The sequence below is a fragment of the Carcharhinus amblyrhynchos genome, chromosome 16, assembly GCF_965287045.1.
Source record: "Carcharhinus amblyrhynchos chromosome 16, sCarAmb.v2.hapA, whole genome shotgun sequence".
NCBI classification, from domain to species: Eukaryota; Metazoa; Chordata; class Chondrichthyes; order Carcharhiniformes; family Carcharhinidae; genus Carcharhinus; species Carcharhinus amblyrhynchos.
In genome coordinates, this window is record NC_137339.1 from 20,910,365 (window position 1) to 20,934,192 (window position 23,828).

Consider the following 23,828-nt stretch of genomic DNA (forward strand, 5'->3'; position numbering starts at 1 on the left):
GTGAATTGGCCACTTGGCCATTACCCCCTAGACATCCAAACCTTTGCTACTGGGACAGCTATGAGTGAGATATAAAGATGGCAGACATTGACACTGCCAACTGAGAGACAGTCGCCAACAGCTGTAACCTCTGGAGGCTGACTGGACAGGCACTGGAAGAGGCGAGCAGAAAGGAAAAGCTCAGCCGGCTGAAAAATGGACCCGGAGAAACAGAGACCAGTGAATCATGCACCTTCCCGGCCCACTGCTTTCCTGTGCAGAAAGTGCAGCACAGACTGCAATACGAAAGTGGAGGCTGAACTACACCAGGTGATGCTTAACACAGAGGTGAAGACCATTGTCTCAGAATACCACCACATTTCGGTGGCTTATAGGCTCTTTTCTGTTCTATAACTTGCGACATCTACGGGAGTATGAAAGGAAGAGGTTCCAATCAGCGGGATGAGGCAATCTGAAAATGGTCTCTCCCTCCTGGAAATGCAAGCTTGTCCTCTGCGTGAAATAAGCAACTGAGTTAAGCCCAGTTGGTAAAATTATGACCTCTGGGTTAGAAGGTCACTGTTTTATGTCTGATATCAGACACCTAATATTCACTATATTTCGTTACAGTACTGAAGGCTCACTGAACTATCAGTGGTGCCTGCCTTCAAATAAGACATTAAATCCAAGACACTGTTCATACAGCTGTTAGACATCTTTTAAAAAAAAGCAAAGGAGTCCTTGCATTATCTGGGCAATCTTGCCTCCCTCAGCCAATAACAGCAACCACTGCATTAACTGATCATTCAAGCTATTACTGTTTCCAGGACATTACAGTCGCAGAATGGTTATTTCATAATAGTATCTACATAATAATGACCACTCAACTTCAAGAAAAGCAATTCACTGTGTGAAGTGCTTCGAAGTTATTTAATGGCTGGATAAAACGCTGCATAAATGTAAGTATCTTGTTGGTTATAACCCCCAGGGAGATGGGCCAAATAATGATACCAGAATTCTCCGTTAAGATGCTAAATATCATAGAATCGTAGAATCCCTACAGTGCAGAAAGAGGCCATTCGGCCCATCAAGCCTGCACCAACCACAACCCACCCAGCCTTACCCCCATATCCCTACACATTTTACCCACTAATCCCTTTAACCTACACATCTCAGGACACTAAGGGGCAATTTTAGCATGGCCGATCAACCTAACCAGCACATCTTTGAACTAATATCGAGCGAGACCAAGTTTCAAGCATCAGAAGGATTTTTATTACCTTGGAAAATCTGCACTGCTGATAATGTTCCTTTGACAGTTCTTGTGATTTGAGCATCTGAAACATCTCCAGGATTATACTTCAGCCTTAAAACTTCTGGGCTTTGATCCCTGAAAAACTAAGGTCGACTTTAAAGTAAATGAAGTAAATGAAAAATTACGAACTTCTAAGCCAAAAATCTTGAGTTGGCTCTGACTCTGTCCACACTTCCCGCTGCCTCGGGAAAGCAGCCAGCACAATCAAGGACCCCCTGCACCCCAGACATTCTCTCTTCCACCTTTTTCCATAAGGGAAAGTTTACAAAAGTCTGGGATCATGTACCAACCAACTCGAAAGCAGCTTCTTCCCTGCTGCTATCAGACTTTTGAAATGACGTACCTTATATTAAACTGATCTTCCTCTACACTCTAACTTTGACTGTAAGATTACATTCTGCGACCTCTCCTTTCCTTCTCCCCTGTGTACTCTTTATTTGGTATGTTTTGTCTGTTTAGCGCGCAAGAAACAATACTTTACGCTGTACCGCAATACATGTGACAATAATAAATCAAATCAAATATGGACGTTTACACAAGTATACATAGTAATTAATATGACAATAACAACTTAATTCCCAATATGTGGTTCCTGCTGAATGCAGCAGTGTGCCAGGAAGTTTAAATTGTCAAATTTACCCGAGATCCATCTCAGAATCTTATGGTGTTAAGCGCACAATGAAAGATAAGGTGGCACGATTGATTGGCACTGCTTCCTCACAGTGCCAGGGACCTGGGTTCAGTTCCAGCCTTGGGTGGCTGCCTGGGTGCAGTTTGGATGTTTTCTTATGTGCTTCCTCTGGGTGCTCCGTTTCCAGATGTGCTGGTTAGATGGATTGGCCATGCTAAATTCCCCCTCAGTGTCAGGGTAAATATGTGGTGTTACGGGGATAGGGCCTGGGTGGGAATTGTTGTCGGCGTGGGCTTAATGGGCCAAATAGCCTCCTTCTGCACTGTGGGGATTCTATGAGGTGATAAAATTGTCAGAAAATCGGGAGACCTGCACGCTTGAATTTCTAATTTGCACTGGCAATGCATCCTGGTTTCATTAAGTTGAACCCAACGAGAATAGACAACTTATTCCGTTCAATGTAGAGATTATCAGTAGAATACCCTTCATCTTTAATGAAAGGTCTTTGCAGTTAAGCATTAATCAATTCATTTGCCATCAATAGTTTTACAAAACCAGTTAAATTATAGATCTGTTTTGCTCTTGCTGTTCATGCACCGCAATCAATGAAGCAAATATTCCATCTGTTTGGTCACTGCATCCATTAACTGGGGACTGATGTTACACATGCCAGATTGACTGAACCTTGCAAAATCCCTGCCAGATGGCTGGAATGAACCAGGAGCACAGAACTTGAGAGATACCATCACTTTTGAATACCGCAGGGAGTTGATGCTAAAATTGTCTCATATTTTGAAGTGCTCTGCTATTCTGCACATGCACTGCCTGTCAATTTGTCAGTACAAGAATCTATATCTGTGCTTAGACACTCTCTCCATTGATACCTGGCTAGGATCCTTGGCCAGACCCCCAAGTTGTTGGTACGACCCAGTTAAGAACCAATAACATTTTGCTTAAAGTGGACAAAGTTTGAGATTTAAAACACTTGGTCACTGAAAACAGTCACAAGATTCTATGGGTTTTAAGTTAAGCATAAGTTAAGTTTATTTATTAGTGTCACAAGTAGGAGGGGAGGAGATGGCCGAGTGGTATTATCGCTAGACTATTAATCCAGAAACTCAGTTAATGTTCTGGGGACCCAGGTTCAAATCCTGCCACGGCAGATAGTGAAATTTGAATTCATATTAAAAATATCTGGAATTAAGAATCCACTGATAACTGTGAAACCGTCATCGATTGTCAGAAAAACCCAACTGGTTCACTAAAGCCCTTCAGAAAAGGAAATCTGCCATCCTGACCTGATCTGGCCTACATGTTACTCCAGAGACACAGCAACGTGATTGACTCTCAACTGCCCTTGGGCAATTAGAGATGGCAATAAATGATAGCCAGCCAGTGATGTTCAGTTTCCACGAATGAATAAAAACAAAAGGTTTGCATTAACACTGCAATGAAGTTACTGTGTTTTGATCCTCATGGAAGAACAGACTCAAACAAGTTTGATAAATCATCTCTCCACTTGCTTAGTGGAAGGATAATCCTGCTTAAAGTAGAGAGGAATTTCAGAGATACATGTGAAGTGTTTATATATTAATATCCCACAGCATAACTGGGAAATCTGAAAGTGTTATTGATACAGTGTTTCAGGGCTAACACGGAAACGGATAATGTAAAAAATTGGATGCAGTTATATCTAAACTGTATTTCTTTTATGCTTTTGTGCTGTAGGAGCAATATGTCTTTGTCCATGATGCAATTTTGGAGGCATGCTTATGTGGAAACACAACGATACCAGTCTGTGAATTCAGAGCTATGTTTTATAACATCAGCAAAGTGGACCCACAAACCAACTCCAGCCAGATCAAAGACGAGTTTCAGGTGACCAAGATCTAATAAACATAATTGCAAAAAGAAAATAAATTGATGAAGTAGATGCTTTTAAGTTATGAAGTTTATGTATGAATGGAGGATCAGGATTATAAACAAAATGGTAGAGAGCCTGATAGATGATAGCTAACTTGACTTTTGGAATGGATCTAGGCCAACCACCATCATTGACTGTTTTGAATAGGGTTCCACTCTGAATAGTTTAGAAAGCCATATGGTGTTGGCTATATTGAGATTCTGTATTGCAAAACTAATTCATGGATGCAGATTAGTAACAGTTCTAACGGGAGCTAACGTACAACTGAAGAGGTGACTAGGGTAAAGGCAAAATACCACGGATGCTGAAATCTGAAACTAAAACAAAAAATAGAGAATAGATCTGCCGTTTGAAGCGTCACCTAGACTGGAAAAGCTGGCTCTATTCTATCTCCACAGATGCTGTCAGACCTGCTGAGATTTTCCAGCATTTTTTATTTTTGTGTGTGGTTGAGGTGACTGGGGTGTCCAGTGTTGGGTTTTCTCTTGTTCATGGAGGGCAGGGATATGAAGGCAAAGGTAAGAGTGATTCATCGCACCCTCTGTCCAAACAATGCATTGCTGGCAAGATGCAAAACAAACAGAATGCTGAGTTTTCAATTGAGTTTGTGTTAAATCTGTATAGTGCTCTGTACATAGCCTGGTTGCCAAAATGTATGGAAGCCATTCAGGACCCATAAGCAGTGCAGGGCACGGCAGTGGAGCTAAACTGGATGTTAGAGGGGCCATAAAGAGCAACTTGCAGAGGTATATAAGATACTTAGCTTAATAGAGGACTTAAACCCAGTACAATTCTCTCAAACATACATGGGAACAAGACAAAATGAGTAGATTCATCGTTGTGAATATCAAAGCATTCTCTGCACAGAGGTCGGTCAGTAGCTGGCCTGAATTGCCAAGAAGGATGATTGAGACCAGGGCATGAGAGTCATTTCAGAAAAAATAGAATCGATTATTTGGAAGTGTGAGCTTGAATACGCTTTTCATGCAAACCAACATGTGGTCTTCTAAGTAGAAATAAAATCTTATTTCATGGGGAGGTATTGAGTATGCTAGTTAAGACGCAGAGTATTTCTATATTTTAAAGATTAATGCCTGTGAATTTTTCTTTTCTGCTCAGTTGGGGAAAAGCAAATGATCACACTGTCCCTTGGTGGCAAATCATAGTTAAAAGCCCTTAAGAATGGACTAAAACATTGGGAAAATGGCGCGCTTGAGATTCTGCAAAACTGTTCTAATTATTGTAGGAATTTAAATATAAATGAGCAATTTGAGCAATTTTCCTTTCCAGTAAAGCATATGCATCTGTACCGAAACAGGAGAAATCATGTGGTTTAAAAAATCACTATCTCCTTAGAAATATCCTTCCACGTAGAGGACGAAAAGCTCCAGTCATTATGGGCTGGAATTTCACAACCAGAAATGGGTGGGTTGGGTTAGGGTAACAGGATTAAAAGTTGAAGAGTCTTCAACCCAAGTCCAACCTGTTGACTTCCAGAAGCAACACAAGGGGCTGGCAACACCACTCCCATTATGCGAATCAACAATTTGAATATTTTAATGAGGTTGGCAGATTCTTATTTAATCTTTTTTTCTCTTGGTTTATCTGTTACTTGCTGGGTTTCCGTGGCCTCTGAAAACCCAACAGCTGAATTCAGGCAAAGACAGCTTCAGGAGAAGTCTTTGCAGCGCAGCTTGTGGGCCTGGGGAACAGGACTGCTTTCCCTCAGCCCGTGTAAGTATCCGCTGCAGCTACTCAACACCCTCCAAATAGACCTCCACACACAACAAAAGGCCTCTGAGTCAGGGATCAACTCTCCTCAACAGCCTTCCCCCACCAATGCCCCCCCTCCCACCTTCACCACCACTTGGATCACACTTCTTGCTTCCTTCATGGTCAAGGATCAGACTGCACACCATAATTGGACACATTACGCAACTGTGGTTTGGAGTCTTTGGAGCCCCAGACATCACAGCTGTGATTAAGGATCAGATCATACTAATTCCACCCCTCCCACTACGCCCTGCTTCCCCCTCTCCCCCCCAACCCCCAGGCCTTGCAGCCTGCTCCAGAGTCCTCCCTGGCCAACTGAAGCCAAAAATCCGTCTGTCAGTTTAGCTTATGTAAAGGATGAGAAGAAAAATGACACTCACTCAGTTTCCTCCTTTGGAACTTTAATTTGCAGACATTAAATATTGTAACTCCTCGTGTCCGAGCTGAGGATTGCAGTGTTGGTCTATTACCTCGCAATCATGACAAGAACCGTAATATGGACGTGCTCCCTCCAGACAGATGTCTCCCGTTCCTTATTTCTGTAGATGGTGAAACAAACAACTACATGAACGCTGCACTCATGGATGTAAGTGAAAAAATTATTTTGCTTGTTGTTTCAAACATTGCAGCTTGACTTTTTGATTTACTGAGTATGGCTATACTAATGTGAAAATACATCAAATGCTGATTGTATAAAAACAGATATTTCTACACTAATCTTATTAAAAAAATATAGTGTAACTTTTGTTAAGGGAATCCCAGAAGAGAATCTTGGACCAACTGCCCTCATGTTTGTGTTTGCAATTTGTACAGTATGAGGAGAGGTTTTGAAACCCAGAAATGATGTCCCCCAACTGCTGGTGATGATTTTATAGCAAAGTAAATGTTTATTAAGAAATCAGGTAAACAATGAACAAAAGCAGAACTACGCTTAAAAAAAGACAACGTGTGCGATCTTATTGGCCGTTCATGCCAAGCTGTCGCTGCAGCCAAGTTGGAGAATTTGGCACCCAGCCAAATCGCCATCCACTGCAGCGGGATCAGAGAATCCCACCAGTGAAAGTGTCTGTAACTCCCAGTTAATGGTTTTACACTGTACCAATACTTCAAACAGTTCCAAACAGCCTTCATTTAACTACCCTCAAAGCTAGTTGTTTCAAGCCTTTCCCTAACAGTTAAAAAAACAGCTAGAATATGACCAACAGAAAAATATTACAATTTCTTGGGTTTCCCTGACAGATTTCTTGACAAATTGTATTAGAACTGAAGTGATCCTGCAAGAAAGTAATTATAAAACAGTGGTCAAGACTGACCCCTTTCTGATAAACCTGCAGCCAGTAATACTGTGATGCAATAGTAATGGCAAAGAGGTCTGCCATCCAGCTTTCTCATATCTCCGACTCTAGTTTATTTAATCTGAGTAAATATGAACTGGTTTGTGTGCTGCTCTGATGACTGGCATCAGGTTGAATCCCTGTGAGATCCTGGGTCTTTCGACACCAGCAAGTCCCAATGCAGATTTCTCATCTACAAATGTATGCCCTTGGGTGTATCCCTTTCCAATATTTTGCCTTCCTTACTCCCAGTCTGTGATAGGGCCAAGAGCTCTGCATTTCTAAACACATTATCGTCAAATGGCATTCCAACAAGTTTATGCTCCTGATTGTCAATTTTTCCATTTAAATTGTTTTCTCTGCAGTCCTCCAGTTACTCAGAGATCCCTTGTCATCTCTATTCAAAAATTTGTTCCAGCCATCAGCCAATCCTGTCCACTCTTTAAATAATAAATATTGTCCTACATTCATCAATGCCCTTCGGGTCACACATCCTGACTGATCGAGTCTAGTCAACATCTTTCATCTGAATGGATTCCACCTTTCAAAGTTCTTCATCTGTCAATATTCTTGTTCTCACAGTTACCTCTGGACTTCAGATGGATCTCTTAAATCTATCTCTAACCGAGAAAAAGTAATTTCTGGCATTATTTTTTGAAGTTAAATTTATGTCGCTGATGTATTTTGTGTTGTTGAAATAAACACATAATTACATATGACCGAGTCAACTAAGAACGTTGCTTCTTGTCACTTTCTCAGAGCCACAAGCAGCCTGCAGCGTTCATTGTCACACAGCATCCTTTGCCAAATACTGTGACCGATTTCTGGAGACTAGTGTTCGATTACCATTGCTCAGCAATAGTAATGTTGAATGAACTTGATGCTGCACAGGTAGGGAAAATGAACAAGGTCTGTATCCATCTCCATTAGTTTCCTCTGCAACATGGAAAAGTTACAAGTGTGCAGTTTTGATAGGGTGTTATTTGGGGGTGGGGGGAGTGTATGCAAGGGCTGCCCTTATTAACGTTCTCTAAATTATTAATGCACTGAGTCTATCTGATGTTATGTGGTTAGCTTAACTTAAACACTGGGGTCAGGTTCTTGGATCATGTTGGGACTCATACTAAGTGGCAAGTTGCAGATAAGCCATCGTTAAAGAGGTAAGGCATGAATTTAAAGAGATGTAGCCACCTAAAAGTTACATTGTTACATAGGTGGATTAAAACATTTGTAACTTTTAAAAAAAATGTTCCTCATCTTTACAATAGATTTCAGAGGAAAATCTCTGGTAAAACATTGGATGTAGGTAATTCAGATGTGTTAAATATTCATCCAGCCAACACAGTTACTCATGATTTCTAGACTTTGCCATGCGTCTGTCATAATTATTTACACCAAAACAGTTTCATGCAGAGAGCAGCAGAAGTGAAGAAATTTGATTTGATTTGATTTATTATTGCCACATGTGTCACAGTGAAAAGTATAATTTCTTGTGTACTATACAGACAAAGTCTACTGTTCATAGAACAGGAAACGATAGAGTGCAGAATGTAGTGTGGCAGTCAGAGCAAGGGTGTAAAGAAAGGCCAACTTAATGTTAGTTAGGTCCATTCGAAAGTCTGACAGCAGCAGGGAAGAAGCTGTTCTTGAATCGGTTGGTGCATGACCTCAGACTTTTGTATCTTTTTCCCAATGGAAGAAGGTGGAAGAGAGAATTCCAGGGTGCGTGGGCTCCTTAATGATACTGCCTGCTTTGCCGAGGCAGCAGGAAGTGTAGACAGAGTCAATGGATGGGAGGCTGGTTTACATGATGATGGATTGGGCTATATTCACAACCTTTTGTAGTTCCTTGTGGTTTTGGGCAGAGCAGGAGCCAAACTATTCTGAGAAAGAAGAGGTGTTCGTGGGCTTTCTAACTATAGTGTCAGCATGGGGGGACCAGGACAGGTTGTTGGTGACCTGGACACCTAAAAACATGAAATTTTTGACCCTTTCTACTTTGTCCTCATTGATGTAGACAAGAGCATTTTCTCCACTACGCTTCCTGAAGTCGATGACAATCTCCTTTGTTTTGTTGACATTGAGGGAGAGATTATTGTCCCGCACCTGTTCACCAGATTCCCTGTCTCATTCCTGTACTCTGTCTCATCACTGTTTGAGATCTGACCCACTACGGTGGTGTCGTCAGCAAACTTGAAAATCAAATTGGAGGGAAATTTGGCCACACAGTCATTGGTGTATAAGGAGTGTAGTAGGGGGCTGAGAACACAGCCTTGTGGGGCACCGGTGTTGAGGATGATCATGGAGGAGGTGTTGTTGTTGCCTCTCCTTAGTGATTGTGGTCTGTGGATTAGGAAGTTCAGCATCCAGTCGCAGAGGGAGGAGCCGAGGCCCAGGCCATGGAGTTTGGGGACAAGTTTCGTAGGATAATGGTGTTGAAGGTTGAGCTGTAGTCAATAAATAGGAGTCTGACATAGGTATCTTTGTTATTTAGGTATTCCAGAGTTGAGTGCAGGCCAGAGAGATGGCACCTGCTGTCGACCTATTGCGGCAATAAACGAACTGTAGTGGGTCCAGGCAATCCGGGAGGCTGGAATTGATTCGTTAAATGACTAGCCTTTTGAAACACTTCATAATGATGGATGTCAGAGCCACTGGACGATACTTATTAAGTATAAGCTTGGCTTTTCTTTTACTAGGATGATGGTTGTCTTCTTGAAGCAGATAGGGAAATGTTTGGAGTAAGAAGACACATCAGTGATTTGATTATTTCTTCACCCAAAGAGTGGTGAATCTGTGGAATTCACTACCACACAAAATAGTTGAGGCCAAAACGTTGTGTGACTTCAAGTAGAAATCGGACGTAGCTTTTGGGGCTAAAAGAATCAAGGGATATGGCGGAATCAAAGTATTGAATTGGACGATCAGCCATGATCATAATGAATGAAGGAGCAGGCTCGAAGGGCCGGATGGCCTACTCTTGCTTCCAGTTTCTATATATGTTCCTATGTATTTAAAAAGTGGACAAATTTGAACCCACAGATAATTCTATATTGACAGTGACACTAATGAAACTCAATGTTTTGAGTCTTAGTTTTTGTGTCAAGTCCATAACTTCTTGTGTTTTTTACCCAGCTCTGCATTCAGTACTGGCCGGAGAAAAGTTTATGTTGCTATGGCCCTATCCAAGTGGAGTTCATCTCAGCAGACTTTGAAGAGGACATCATTGTTCGAGTTTTTCGGATCTACAATATGGCACGAGTAAGGCTGACATTTTGAATACTGTTACGTATGTTCATTGTGGACGTTCTTGTAGTCTAAATTGTACAGACATTAAAATCATATAGAAAACATTTACATTTCCTTAAAATAACCCTTCTGTGAACTCTGGTTATTAGAATGTTTGAAATAAATTTGTTCTCTGTCCTTAGGGGTTTTAACCATTCGTTCTTGTGGCTATTACAAGTCAGTTACTTATTAGGCAACATTTGACCAAGTATGGCATCAAGGAGGCCTCGCAGAAGTGAATTGAATGGGAATCAGGGGGAGAACCCTCCGTTGTTAAAGTCATACTTAGCACAAAAAAGATGTTAGAGTCATAGAAGTTTACAGCATGAAACAGGCTCTTTGGCCCAACTTGTCCATGCTGCTCTTTTTTTTAAACCCCTAAGCTAGTCTCAGTTGCCTGCATTTGGCCCATATCCCTCTATACCCATCTTACCTATGTATCTGTCAAACACTTTCTAAATGACAAAATTGTACCCACCTCTACTATTACCTCAGGCAGCTTGTTCCAGACACTCACCACCCTCTGTGTAAAAAAAATTGCCCCTCTGGACGTTTTTGTATCTCTCCCCTTTTGTAGTAGTTGGAAGTCGATCATCTCAGTCCTGGGACATCATTGCAGGAGTTCCTTGGGCTGGTGTCATTGGCTCAACCATCTGCTGCAGCATCAAAGAACTTCCCTCCATCAGAAGGTCAGAAGTGGGGATGTTCACTTGTGAATGTACAACGTGCAGCACTATTTGCAACTCATCAGGTACTGAAGTTGGCCGTGTCCATCTGGTGAATGGTAACCCCCCCCCAGGAAACTAATTGGGCCAGACACATAACTACTGTGGCCATAAGAGCAGGGAGGAGGCTGGGAATTCTGAGGAGAGTAAAACATCTCCTGATTCACAAAAGCCTGTCCACCATCTACAAGGTACAAGAGTCAGGAGAATGATGGAACATTGTCCACTTTCTTCAATGAACAGCTCTCAATGAGTTTGACTACATCCAGGACAAAGCAACTCGCTTCAGCAGCATCCTATCCACCACTTTAAACATTCACACCCTCCACACACAGTGGCAGTAATATGTACCATCTACAAGATAGAGTCACAGAGATAAACAGCACAGAGCCAAGCCCTTTGGTCCACTCATCCATGCCAACCAGGTCTCCTAAACTGAACTAGTCCCATTTGCCTGCATTTGACCCATATCCCTCTAAACCTTTCCTGTCAAAGTACCTGTCCAAATGTCTTTTAAATGTTGATATTATATCTGCCTGTACCACCACCTCTGGCAGCTCATTCGATATATGCATCACCCTCTCCTCACAAAGGCTCCTTCAATAATACCTTCCAAACCCAAGATATGTACCACCTAGGAAGACAAGGGCAGCAGATGCTTGGGAAAACCACCACCTGCAAGTTCTCCTGTAAGTCACACACTATCCTGATTTAGAAGTCTTTTGTCATTCCTTCACTGTCGCTGGGTCAAACTCCTGGACCTCCCTTCACAGTAGCACAGTGCGTGCTCCTACAATACATAGGTTCAATCAGGCAGATCACCCACCTTCCAAAGGTCAATACGGGATGGACAGTTAATGCTGCTCCAGCCAGTGACTCCCGCACCTCACGAGTGAATAAATATGAAAAAGAAATGTTTGCATAGCTCCACTCCCCCTGCGAAAGGGGCTCAACAGGGGCAGAGGTCAGGAATTTAATGCAAAAGCTCTACCCCTAATTATTAATTTTAATGAGAGCAGGTCAAAAATTACCCTTCACTCTAAAATGAATATAAAACTTTATGGGCACACATTTAAAAGGAGTGCCTTCAAGATAAGGCCCAGAACGATATGATTCATATACCTTTTTCAGAAAACCTGGCCCCTGTTAGTTGTAAAATCTTATTTGTTTAAGTTCTCGACCTATTGACTCACATTAAGTATAGTTTTGCTGTCCCGCACTTGATAGAAGTCAATGAGTTACGCTGAGGCTTCATTTGAAGCAATTTTTTAAAACAGCAACTCGGTCTTTTGACTAAGATGCAAATGAGATCAAGCACGGGAGGGGGTGCAATGCCTCATCCTATCAGCTCGGATCATGTAGATCAAACCCAAGGCAGAAAGAGACCAGCCTGTCTTGTCAGCTTGGATCTGTAATGTCTCACTGCTTGAGACTTTGAAATGGACTTTGATTGGATATAGCATAAAAAAAACTTATTTAAATGATTGAATAATTTTGTTTCTCGGCCTTTTGGTTAAGTCAAGTGCAGAGGTTTGATCCTCCACTTGATTGAAGTCAATGAGGTTACACTGAGGCTTCATTTGAAGCAATTTTTTAAAACATCATCTCGACATTTTGGCTAAGATGCAAATGAGATCAAACCCAGGAGGGGGTGCAATGTCTGCTCCTATCAGCTTGGATCTTGTTGATGGAGCCCAAGACATGAAAAGTGGGCCCTCTCTTGTCAGCTTGGATCTGTAATGTCTCTTGTAGGGAATTTGATAGGACCAATTTGGCTTTTGATTGGATATAATTAACGAAAAAAATCTTGTTTATTTAAATTGTATTATGCCAGTCGTGGCTGACATCCCGACAATGCCACCATCCCTGCAGAATGCCAAAGATGAGTGGTGAATCATTTCTTTTTAACAGTTGTCCTTGACAATTCACTGACAGTATGATGTTATAGACTTTGTTTGGCAATGTATCCTTCGAATCATGTTTGGAAAATTGGCAGAGAATATGATTGCAGCGCGGTGGCACAGTAATTAGCACTGCTGCCTCGCAGCACAGAGGACCCAGGTTCAATTCCCGGCTCAGGTCACTGTCTGTGCGGAGTTTGCACATTCTCCCCGTGTCTGCGTAGGTTTCCTCCGGCTGCTCCGGTTTCCTGCCACAGTCCAAAGATGTGCGGGTTAGGTTGATTGGCCATGCTAAATTGCCCCTTAGTGTCAGCAGGATTAGCAGGTTAAATATGTGGGGTTGCGGGGATAGGGCTTGGGTGGGATTGTGGTTGGTGCAGACACGATGGGCCAAATAGCCTCCTTCTGCACTATAGGGATCCCATGGTTCTACTCTATGTTCCTAGTGTGGTAAATAAAGACCAAGGCCTGAATTGGGTGGCACCTGTGCAGAGGCCCGCCATTCCCAGCGTCACTTGAAATAGGATGGGACAATGTTGGCAGGGATTCCTGATGTTATCACACTGCATCACAATATTCAGATGTGCCCAAATGTTGGCATCCTGCCCAATGCCAATCTGAGGGCCAATTGAGCCAATTAAAGGAGCAACACACTGCAGTGAGAGGCCAGTGCATTTTTATGGTCTTCACACAGGAAATATGGACAAGAGGGATTGCATGTTTTGCACTTTCTACATCCAGGGTAGGATCTATGGCTCAGGATGAATGGAGGATTGGGGAAATAGGGGTACACATGTTATTTGAAAGTCTGAGCAGTGCTGTTTCTTTGGTGAATAATCATAGAATCCCTGTAGTGCAAAAGGAGGCCATTCAGCCCATCAAGTCTGCACCGACTCTCTAATGGGATATCTTACCCAGGCTCTATCTGCTCATTTCTTAGGTAAGTTAGTGAGTTTAAAACCTTAGGCTGACTTTTACAGACCAGCAACATCATCATAAAGGTAGAACCTCTGTAAAGCAGACGGTGAAAAATGGGCATCGTCATTTCAGGTGGAGGCACTTACTCAGATGGGAGGAGGAGAGGACAAGGAGGGAGAGGATGCCAGCCAACATTGTCAGAGAATCTGTCCACAAAGCCAAGCAGCATAACCTGAAGTGCTAGAAGCCCGGCAAGGCCTGCCAGGGAGAAGGACAGGAGATGTTGCCAATCACCAGGCTGGAAGAGTCTGCAGAGTTCGATCCAACTATCTTGAGATGACTGAGGTGCACTGCACAAGAGGAGAGTGCTCTCAAGAAAGGCAGTAACCTCAATCTGTGAGATGATAGGGGCTGAAATCACATCCAACTATGTATGCAGCCACTCAATGGCAGTGGTGCTCAAAGTAACTGTCATCCTCAATTTGTAAGCTTTAGGTTCCTTCCAGGATGCTGTTGATGGTCTGTGTAGTGTGTCACAACCCGCAGCACACAGCAGCATAAAGTTTGTGATGGGTGCACTCTTCAAACTACCTTCATACATTTAAAAACTGATGAGTGTGGCCAGGCAGAGTTTACGAGAGGATTTACAGCTATTGCAGGTTTCCCAAAGATTCAAGGAGCTGCTGATTGCACTCATGCGCCCATCAAGGCACCAGCTGGAGTGACCCATAAGGGTTTCCACTCACTCGATGTTCAGCGAGCGTGCGATAGCCAAGAACAGATCCTCCAGGTTTGTGCAAGGTATCCAGGGAGTTCATACATTTCCCATCACTTCCAAGTTCCAAGGATGTCCATCCCCCCTTCCCATGCGGATGGCTGGTTAGCGAGGGATAAGGAATATCCTCTGATAAGGTGGCACTAATCAGACAATAAGAATGACCATAGAGGAATGGTACGACGGAAGCCATGCCTACATGGGGACCATAACTGAGAGGGCAAAAGTCCTTCTGAAATTGAAGTTCTGTTGTCTGGGATCTGTTTAAAGGATCTTTTCAATATCCTCCAGGATGTAGGTCATTCGTTGTGGTGGTGTGTTGCATGCTGCAAGTTTCTCAGGTCGATGAGATGGAGGGTGAAGACTACGGTGTGGCTTCCACAATCTGTTGAGGAAGCTTCCCGCACAGACTCTGAGGAAGAAGCTGCAAAACCACAAGGTCATCAGCAATGAGGCAGCTTTATGAATCAGGCAGAACAGGGACACCTTGATTCAAAGGAGCTTCCTGAAGTTAATATTCCACATCATTGGAAAGCTGCAGTTATGTTACCCTCCGTACCCTCCTGGTACAGTCTTTCTCTTGTGTCTCTTTCTGAAATGAACAGGTATGCCCAATCTCCATTTAGCTTTGGGATGAAGGAATCTTACTGGAAACTCATGTGACATGGGATTACATTTTAACACAGTGATGTGCAACAGCAAAATAAAACGTGAGACAAGTAACAATGGTAAAGATCCCACCTGAGAGAGCCCTTGTGTATTTCCAGTGATTTCATGATCTGCTGACCAGTGCTAAGTCTTGGTGTTCTCCAGTCGCTGATTTGGAGTCAGACTACTGACTCTGATGGCTCTTTGGCCTGGATGACTTTGGTGGCTATTTTCTGGTCACTGGCACTATGAGGTCCCCAACTGGGTGAGAGAGTCCTTCACAATGGCAGAACACTCGGAATCAGTGTGGGCTCCTCAGATGCAGAGGGCCGGAAGAAGTTCTGTTGTCATCAGGAGCACCCTGAGAGGAGCCCCCAGATGCAGGGAGCTGCACGTCCTCCATTAATATGAGGCTTGCTGAAACTGCCCTGCTCACCATCGATGAACAAGTAGAGTCACTAGGTACTTCACCCATCTCTCACATTGACAATTCCATAAAAATCAGCTGTGTTCCGGGTTAAAGGTCAACACAGTGCTCATTCACTGCGTGGACACTTCTATTCTACAAACCATGGCACCCAATCCCTCAGGAATCTCCGCAAGATCTCCATCTGCATTCCGCTGGACATCCAGCACTTGTCAACTAATGGACGCCTACAGAGGCTCCTTATCAGCCCCGTGTTCAGCACCATCCTGGTCTCGAATTGTCTGATTGTCAGAGGCCTGGGACCTATTTATCTCTGACAGCCCCTCAGATGAATATGAAATGCCTTCACTTAGTGTGTGCAGCCGGAGTGCCCAAACCAGCCTGAGTGCTATATTGATGGAAGGGGAAAGTGAGGATGTGATGTAGTGTTTCTGACTGTTCCTCTTCCTCTGATGTTAATGGAGGGCCTTGTGGATCATTAACTGTTCTTGAAGATGGTCCCTCTCAGATGGAGCAAATACAAGTGTAAGTATCTGTGAGCATTTGAGTTTCAGAGTAGGTAAACTCAGCTCGATTCTGCAATTGGATACAGGGCTTATCAAAGAGTTCCTTATGCAAAAACTTATAGAATAAATGGGTGTCACCTCTTCACTCATTGCTCTCTATTTCTAAGGAACTCCCCCAATCTAATTTGTGTCCATTTCACTCTTACCCTTCTCCGAAACCTCAGACTCTCCTCCACAAGCGGATCTCGTTTCATGCTCACACACAAGGTCCAAAATACCTTCCTCCATCACAGTCAGCACTGCAAGATTTGGCAATCCCTATTCCTGGATTAAACTAGCCCACAAACTCTGCTGCATTATCTCCCAGCTATTTAAAATAGGATAATGACTGAATTCAGTGCTCATCCTTATAAATATTCAATTGTCAGAAAAACATCGAGGACCTTTTGAGAGAAGTCTTGAAATGATATTTTCCACAGATTATAACGTTAACCCTTCAGAATCATTAAAAATTGGGGTAAAATTGGTCTAGTCCAGTAGCGTGAAATGGAAGCTAGTGAATCGACCACAGCAACAGTTACTTTCCATTGACTTGGAAAATATTGCCAAGATTTTTAATTTCAAGCTAAGTACGCATGTTAAAACTTGAACAATCATGAAGAAGTCTTTCTATGATCTTTTTGTGAACTTCAGCAGAAGGTACAGTGAGAAAGCAGCTACCAAATCACCATGTGCTGATTTTATTCTACTGATTAAGACTAATTTCACCCTCTCAACTTAGTTTTATCTGATTATTTTTAAGTGAATCAGTCATTAGGAGTTGCAAAGGATTTGATATCTACCAATCCTTCATCCTTTAAAGAAGTCTTGATAATGAGTTATAGCATTGCCATGGCATGCTGACACGTCTGTGCTGAGATTATTTGAAGGTGATTATTGAGTTTCTATGAATACCTTCTCTCTCCCCTGTAAAGCAACCAGGCCACGTCATGTTAATAAACTCCCATGTGGACATATTTCACCTCTTCTTGTACACTTGCTAAAAATGTGCAGCAAATATGGATCCCATCAGATGTGTAAACAGCCTGAATGCCGCTGTGCTTTTTTAAGTTTGTGATTGGGTTACATTGCATTTCTAGTTTTGAAATCAAAAGAGAAAATGCTTGAAAACCTCAGCAGGTCTGGCAGCATCTGCAAGGAAAGAAAAGAGTTTACATTTCGAGTCCAGATGACCCTTTGAAAAAGCTTTGACAAAGGGTCATCTAGACCCAGAACGTCAGCTCTTTTCTCTCCTTACAGATGCTGCCAGACCTGCTGAGATTTTCCATGACGTGTAGATGCCGGCGTTGGACTGGGGTAAAACAGAAAGAAATCCCACAACACCAGCTTAAAGTCCAAACAGGTCTATTTGTAGCAAAAGCCGCAAGCTTTCGGGGCAGGCTGTCCCTTCGTCAGGTGGCTGGGAGTTCTCATCCACAGTAATTTGTTTTTATTCTTGAACTGTTTTATACATTTTTCAGTATTCTTGGTAAAAAGAACATTTGAATACATGAACTGTTTTATAACTGCAAAATGTCTTAGATTGTCAATAAATCCTTCCATAAAACTTTTTTTTTCCTTCTATAAATTGTCTTCTAGCCTCAGGATGGGTACCGCATTGTCCAGCAGTTCCAGTTTATTGGTTGGCCATCATACCGGGATACACCAGTGTCAAAGCGTTCCTTTTTGAAATTGATCAGGCGTCTGGAGAAATGGCAAGAAGAGTATGACGGGGGTGATGGTCGGACTGTGGTACACTGCTTGTGAGTGTTCACGTCATGCAGGTGTTAATACTTCCATTTAAATAAAAATATATCTTTCATAGTTACTAACACAAAGTGAATTCCATTATTGTTTTTTATCCTGTACCTCCTCTCACCTTCCCTGTTTTTGTAGTTAACCCCTCCCTTGCTTTCCCCCTCACCCATCCCTGCCACCTTCCTCCCTCCAATCCTTTCCCTCCCCCCTTGTTTCATCTCCCTTTGTACTTTCCTTCACATGTCCAATCATTCCTCCAACCATACCCGACCTGAATGCCACACTTGCTCATCATTCATCTGTGTGAAACCATAGACACCCTATATTGCTGAAAGAGGCCATTTGGCCCATCAAGTCAGTACCTATAACAATCCCACTTAGGCCCTATCCTTGTAACCCCACATATTTACCCCGCTAATCCCTCTAACCTACCCATCCCGAGAGACTAAGGGGCAGTTTAGCATGGTAAGGAGTCTCAGGTTAAAGTTTAACAGGTTTATTTGGTAGCACAAGCCACAAGCTTTCAGAGCACTGCTCCTTCATCAGGTGAGTGGGAGTTCTGTTCACAAACAGGGTATATAAAGACACTAACTCAATTTACAAAATGGTTGGAGTGTGAGTCTTTACAGGTAATCAAGTCTTAAAAGGACAGACAATGTGAGTGGAGAGAGGGTTCAGCACAGATTAAAGAGATGTGTATTGTCTCCAGCCAGGACAATTAGTGAGATTTTGCAAGCCCAGGCAAATCGTGGGGATTACAGATAGTGTGACATGAACCCAAGATCCTGATTGAGGCCGTCCTTATATGCAGAATTTGGCTATCAATCTCTCCTCAGCAACTCTGCGTTGTCGTGTGTTGTGAAGGCCGCCTTGGAGGACACTTCCCCAAAGATCAGAGGCTGAATGCCCATGGCCGCGGAAATGTTCCCCAACAGGAAGAGCACACTCTTGCCTGGTGATTGTCGAGCGGTGTTCATTCATCCATTGTTGTAGCATCTGCATGATCTCCCCAATGTTCCATGCCTCGGGACATTCTTTCCTGCAGAGTATCAGGTAGACAACATTGGCCGATTTGCAAGTATATGTACTGTGTATGTACCTGGTGGATGATGTTCTCACGTGAGATGATGGCATCCAAGTCGATGATCCAGCACACCTTGCAGAGGTTGCTGTGGCAGGGTTGTATGGTGTCGTGGTCACTGTTCTCCTGAAGGCTGGGTAGTTTGCTGCGAACATTGTTCTGTCTGAGATTGTGCAGTTATTTGAAGACAAGAAGTGGGGGTGTGGGGATGGCCTTGGTGAGATGTTCATCTTCATTAATGACATGTTGAAGGCTCCGGAGAAGATGTGGTAGCTTCTCTGCTCTGGGGAATTTAGCACGCCCAATGCACCTAACCCACACATCTTTGGACTGTGGGAGGAAAGTGGAATACCCGGAGACATGGGGAGAATGTGCAAACTCCACATAGACTGTGACCCAAGCCAGGAATCGAACCCAAGTTCCTACAGCTGTGAGGCAGCAGTGGTAACCACTGTGTCACCATGCTGCCCCATGGGAACCATGGAAGATCAGCCAGTTATTATTCATTTTTCTTTACCCAGGAAAAGGAGTTTGTACTTTTCAACTTCTGTGATATAAATCCAGATGGTGGAACACTTGGCACAACTGAAATGGAATGTAAAGCTTTCCAAACACCAGTAACTTAATTCCCCCCACCACCATTACACCTTCATATCATAAATCCTCCACTTCCCATATCACATCTTTACAGTCTCCATGAGATGAATATTTTGTACAGATTTTAAGTAAATTTGTGCATGGATTCTCTCAGTATTGAAGTTGTATCGTCATATTTTTTATATAAGTCTTACATCCCAAGAGAGAGAAGAGCCTTTCATTCCTTCAATCTTTGTCATTCTTATTTTAAACTTGTATTCCAAAATTAGATTGGAAAAAGGAATAATCTTATCCACTTTCAATTGTAGACAACAGCATTCAATGGCTCAGAATTTGCAAACCAATTTTGATCACAGGATATACTGTCAGGTTAAGGGGACCTCCCAACTCAAATGGAGAAGATAACTACAATTTACTGAATGAATGAAGTTCGTTTAAATTACCAAATTATATCATAGGATCTAGGGATAACGTGCTAACTCACTTTATCACCTGCGCGCTAAAAATGCTTGTTCTTTTGTCTTTTAGCAATGGTGGTGGGCGAAGTGGAACATTTTGTGTAGTTCGCAGTATCTGTGAGATGATTCAACAACAGAACATAATAGATGTTTTTCACACAGTCAAAACTCTACGAAACAACAAATCCAACATGGTAGATACACTGGTAAGACTGAATATCTCTTGGTATATTGGAATATTGCATGAGGACTTCTCTAAAGGTTTTAGTCTGGAAATTGCTGTTTACGTGTTAGCCAATGAATGCTTAACTCTTTTCAATGATAGTCCCCTATCTACTGCTATAATTCTGGCATTAACCTAATTATTTTAATTGAGCAAAAACTCACTGCTGAAAAATTAAAGTGGAAAATTGCCCTAGAAGGTCCTAACCACAAAAAGTAGGACACTAGCCAATTATCACCCCATCAGACCGCTCTCAATCATGAACAAATGCCGCTGACAATGCTATTGAGTAGCACTTACTCACCTGTTCACCCATGTTCAGTTTGAGTTCTGCCAAGACTGTTCGGGTCCAGACCTCATTAGAGCCTTTATCCAAACATGAACAAAACAGCTACATTCTAGAGGCAAGGTAATGGTAACTACCCTTGATTTCAAGGCAGCATTTAATGAATGTGGAGTCAAGGACCCCCTGTAAAATTGAAGTCAAGGGTCATCAAGGGGAAAACTCTGTAATAGTTGGAATCATACCCTGGCACAAAGAGAGAAAGCTGTTTGCTTGAAACTGGTCATCTCAATCCCAGTACATTACTGCGGAAGCTCCTCAAGCTAGTGTTTTAGGGACCACCCTTTCTCAACTGCTTCATCAAAGATCTTTGCTTCATCATAAAATCAGAATGTAGATGAGACAAAAGTTGGAAGCATTGTGAACAATAGGGGAATAATGATAACTTTCTTGAGAACATAGACAAGTTGGTGGAGTGGGCAGATAAGTGGCAGATGAAATCGAATGCAGAGAAGTATAAAGTGATTTGTTTTGGTGGGAGGAATAAAGAGAGACAATAAAAAATAAAGAATAAGTTCTAAAGGGGGTGTAGAAGCAGGTGAACCTGGTGAACCTGGGGTATGTATGCATTAATCATCGAAGGTGGTAGGACAGGTTGGAAAGTATTTAGTAAAACCTACTGGATCCTGGACTTTGTAACAAGTTTAAAGTGTATTTATTAATATCACAAGTAAGCTTACATTAATACTGCAATAAATCATAGAATAGAATCTCTACAGTATAGGAGGAGGCCACTTGGCCCATCGAATCTGCACCAATCATAATTCCACCCAGGCCTTATTCCCGTAACCCCACATGTTTACCCTGTAAATCCCCATGACCCTAAGGTCAATTTAGCATGGCCAATCAACCTAACCCACAAATCTTTGGAAGTTACTGTGAAAATTCACTAGTTGCCACACTGCATCGCCTGTTTGGGTACACTGAGGAAGAATTTAGCCTGGCTAATGCATCTAGCCAGCACATCTTTTGGACTGTGGGAGGAAACTGGAGCCCCTAGAGGAAGCCCACGCAAACACAGGGAGAACGTGCAGACTCCACATAGACAGTGACCCAAGCTGGGAATCGAACGCAGGTCCCTGGCGCTGTGAGGCAGCAGTGCTCACCGCTGTGCCACTGTACCGCCAGGACACTGAGTACAAAAGCAAGGAAATTATGAAAAGCCTACATAAATTGCTGGTTTAGCCTCAACTAGAGTATTGTGTCCAGCTCTGGCCCCACACTTTCAGAAGGATGTGAAGATATTAGAAAGGGTACAGAAAATGTTGAGGGGAATGGTTCTAGTGATGGGGAGCCTTAGTTATGTAGATAGATTGGAGAAGTTGGGGCTGTTCTCCTTTGAGGCTTTTCTCCTTTGAGAAGTTATGGCTAAGAGAAGATTTGGCAGAGGTGTTCAACCTGGACAGAGTTGATAGAGAGAAACTGTCCCTGAAAACAGAAGGATCTATTAGCAGAAGACCAAGATTTAAAGTGATTTTCAGAAGAAGCAGTGGTGACATGAGGAAAAATCTTTTTACACAGTAAATGGTTAGGATCTGGATTGCACTGCCTGAGAGTGTAGTTGGGGACAGATTCAATCAGAGCCTTCAAGGTAGAATTAGGCCATTATATAAAAGGAAATGTATTGCAAGACTACAGGGTAATGTGAGTGAGCGGGACTAGGTAATTTGCTCTTGCAGAGAGCCAGCATAGATATAATGCACCAAATTACCTCTTTTTGTGAGTGTAACCACTCTAAGAGCAAAGTTTTCCCGTCCCGCCCGCCGCAGGAATCATAACGGGCACAGGGGCAAACCGTGCAAAGGTCCGCTGAGCTCAGGTGGGATCTTCCCACTTTGGGACAAGTACAGTCGGAAAATCCCGCCCTATGATTCTATAAGTAGACATGTTTGTTCATGACTGTGTAGTGTTCAGTTCCATTCACAACTCCTCAGATACTGAAGCGGTCTGTGCTTGCATGCAACTAATTATGGACAACACTGAGGTTTGTGCTGGTAAGCGTCAAGTTATATTCACAACATCTACGAAGTATCAGGCAATAGCCACCCCCAGCAAGAGAGGGACTAATCACTTGCCATTGATATTTAATAGCATTAGTTCCACCTTCAGCACTCCGTGCGCCACCATTGACCAAACTGTAATGGGACCATTACCTGTGGTAATAAGGGGTTGTGTCATCAACAGCAACTAACTAACCTCCTAACTCAAAAAAGCCTATCCGTCATCTCCATAACTTCAGGCAAAAGAAGGCAAAGCAACCTCCTTGATTGACAGTTTAATGTAGTGACTTGTGCTAAAGAAACTTGCCAAAGTTTTCTTCAACAGCACTTTCTAAACCCACAGCCTGTACCACCTAGAAAGACCTGGGCTCTCAGTGCATTGGAATAGCATTATTTCTAAATTCCATCCAAGTCACACACTATTCTGATTTGGCAAGAAGTCTCACAACTCCAGGTTGAGGTCCAATAGGTTTATTTGGAATCAGGAGCTTTCAGAGCACTGTTGTGAGACTTCATACTGTGCCCACCCCAATCCAACCCCGGCATCCCCACATTATTCCGATTTAGAAATACATTACTGTTCCTTCATCATTGCTGGATCAAAATCCTGGAACTACCTACATAACAGCACTATGTAAATTGCAGCGGTTCAAGAAAGCAGATCGCCACCACCTTCTTAAGGGTGATTAGGGATGGGGAATGAATGCTAGCCTTCCCAGCAATGCCCACATCCATGAAAAATAAAAAGTATTAAGCATTCACTTGCTACTACAGCGTAATATTTTCTAATACATTATCTTTGGCCAAGGATCAATCCATGTTAATTTACTATTATAATATCACAATATGGCATTAACAGAATTGGTTAATAGTCATTCACAGGATGCAGAAATGATAGGCAAAGCTGGCCCTTACAGTCCATCCCTTGTTGTCCATGACAAGGTGTTAGAATCTCCACACAGTGCAGGAGGAGGCCATTTGGCCCATTGAGTGTGCACCGGCAACAATCCCACCTATACCCTATCCCCATAACCCCACATATTTACCCCACTAATCCCTGTAACCTACACATTCCGAGTCACTAAGGGACAATTAGCTTAGCCAATGCACCTAACCTGCACATCTTTGGACTGTCTTTAGACTGTGTTGTTAGCATTCTTCTTGAATTGCTGCTGTCTGTCCAGT

The 23,828-nt window shown here is 42.7% G+C and overlaps 1 protein-coding gene across 5 annotated transcripts in view; it reads left to right on the plus strand.

The window, feature by feature from the left end:
- Positions 1-23,828, plus strand: part of LOC145353875 (receptor-type tyrosine-protein phosphatase T-like) — a 1,296,999-nt gene that overhangs the window by 1,268,553 nt on the left and 4,618 nt on the right. For all 5 annotated transcript variants that reach the window (XM_080204786.1, XM_080204787.1, XM_080204789.1 and 2 more), the window contains 6 exons: positions 3,654-3,803; positions 6,035-6,208; positions 7,716-7,847; positions 10,092-10,217; positions 17,783-17,946; positions 20,148-20,283. In XM_080204786.1, the coding sequence (XP_080060912.1) occupies positions 3,654-3,803; positions 6,035-6,208; positions 7,716-7,847; positions 10,092-10,217; positions 17,783-17,946; positions 20,148-20,283 (882 nt within the window). The remainder of the gene's footprint in view (positions 1-3,653; positions 3,804-6,034; positions 6,209-7,715; positions 7,848-10,091; positions 10,218-17,782; positions 17,947-20,147; positions 20,284-23,828) is intronic.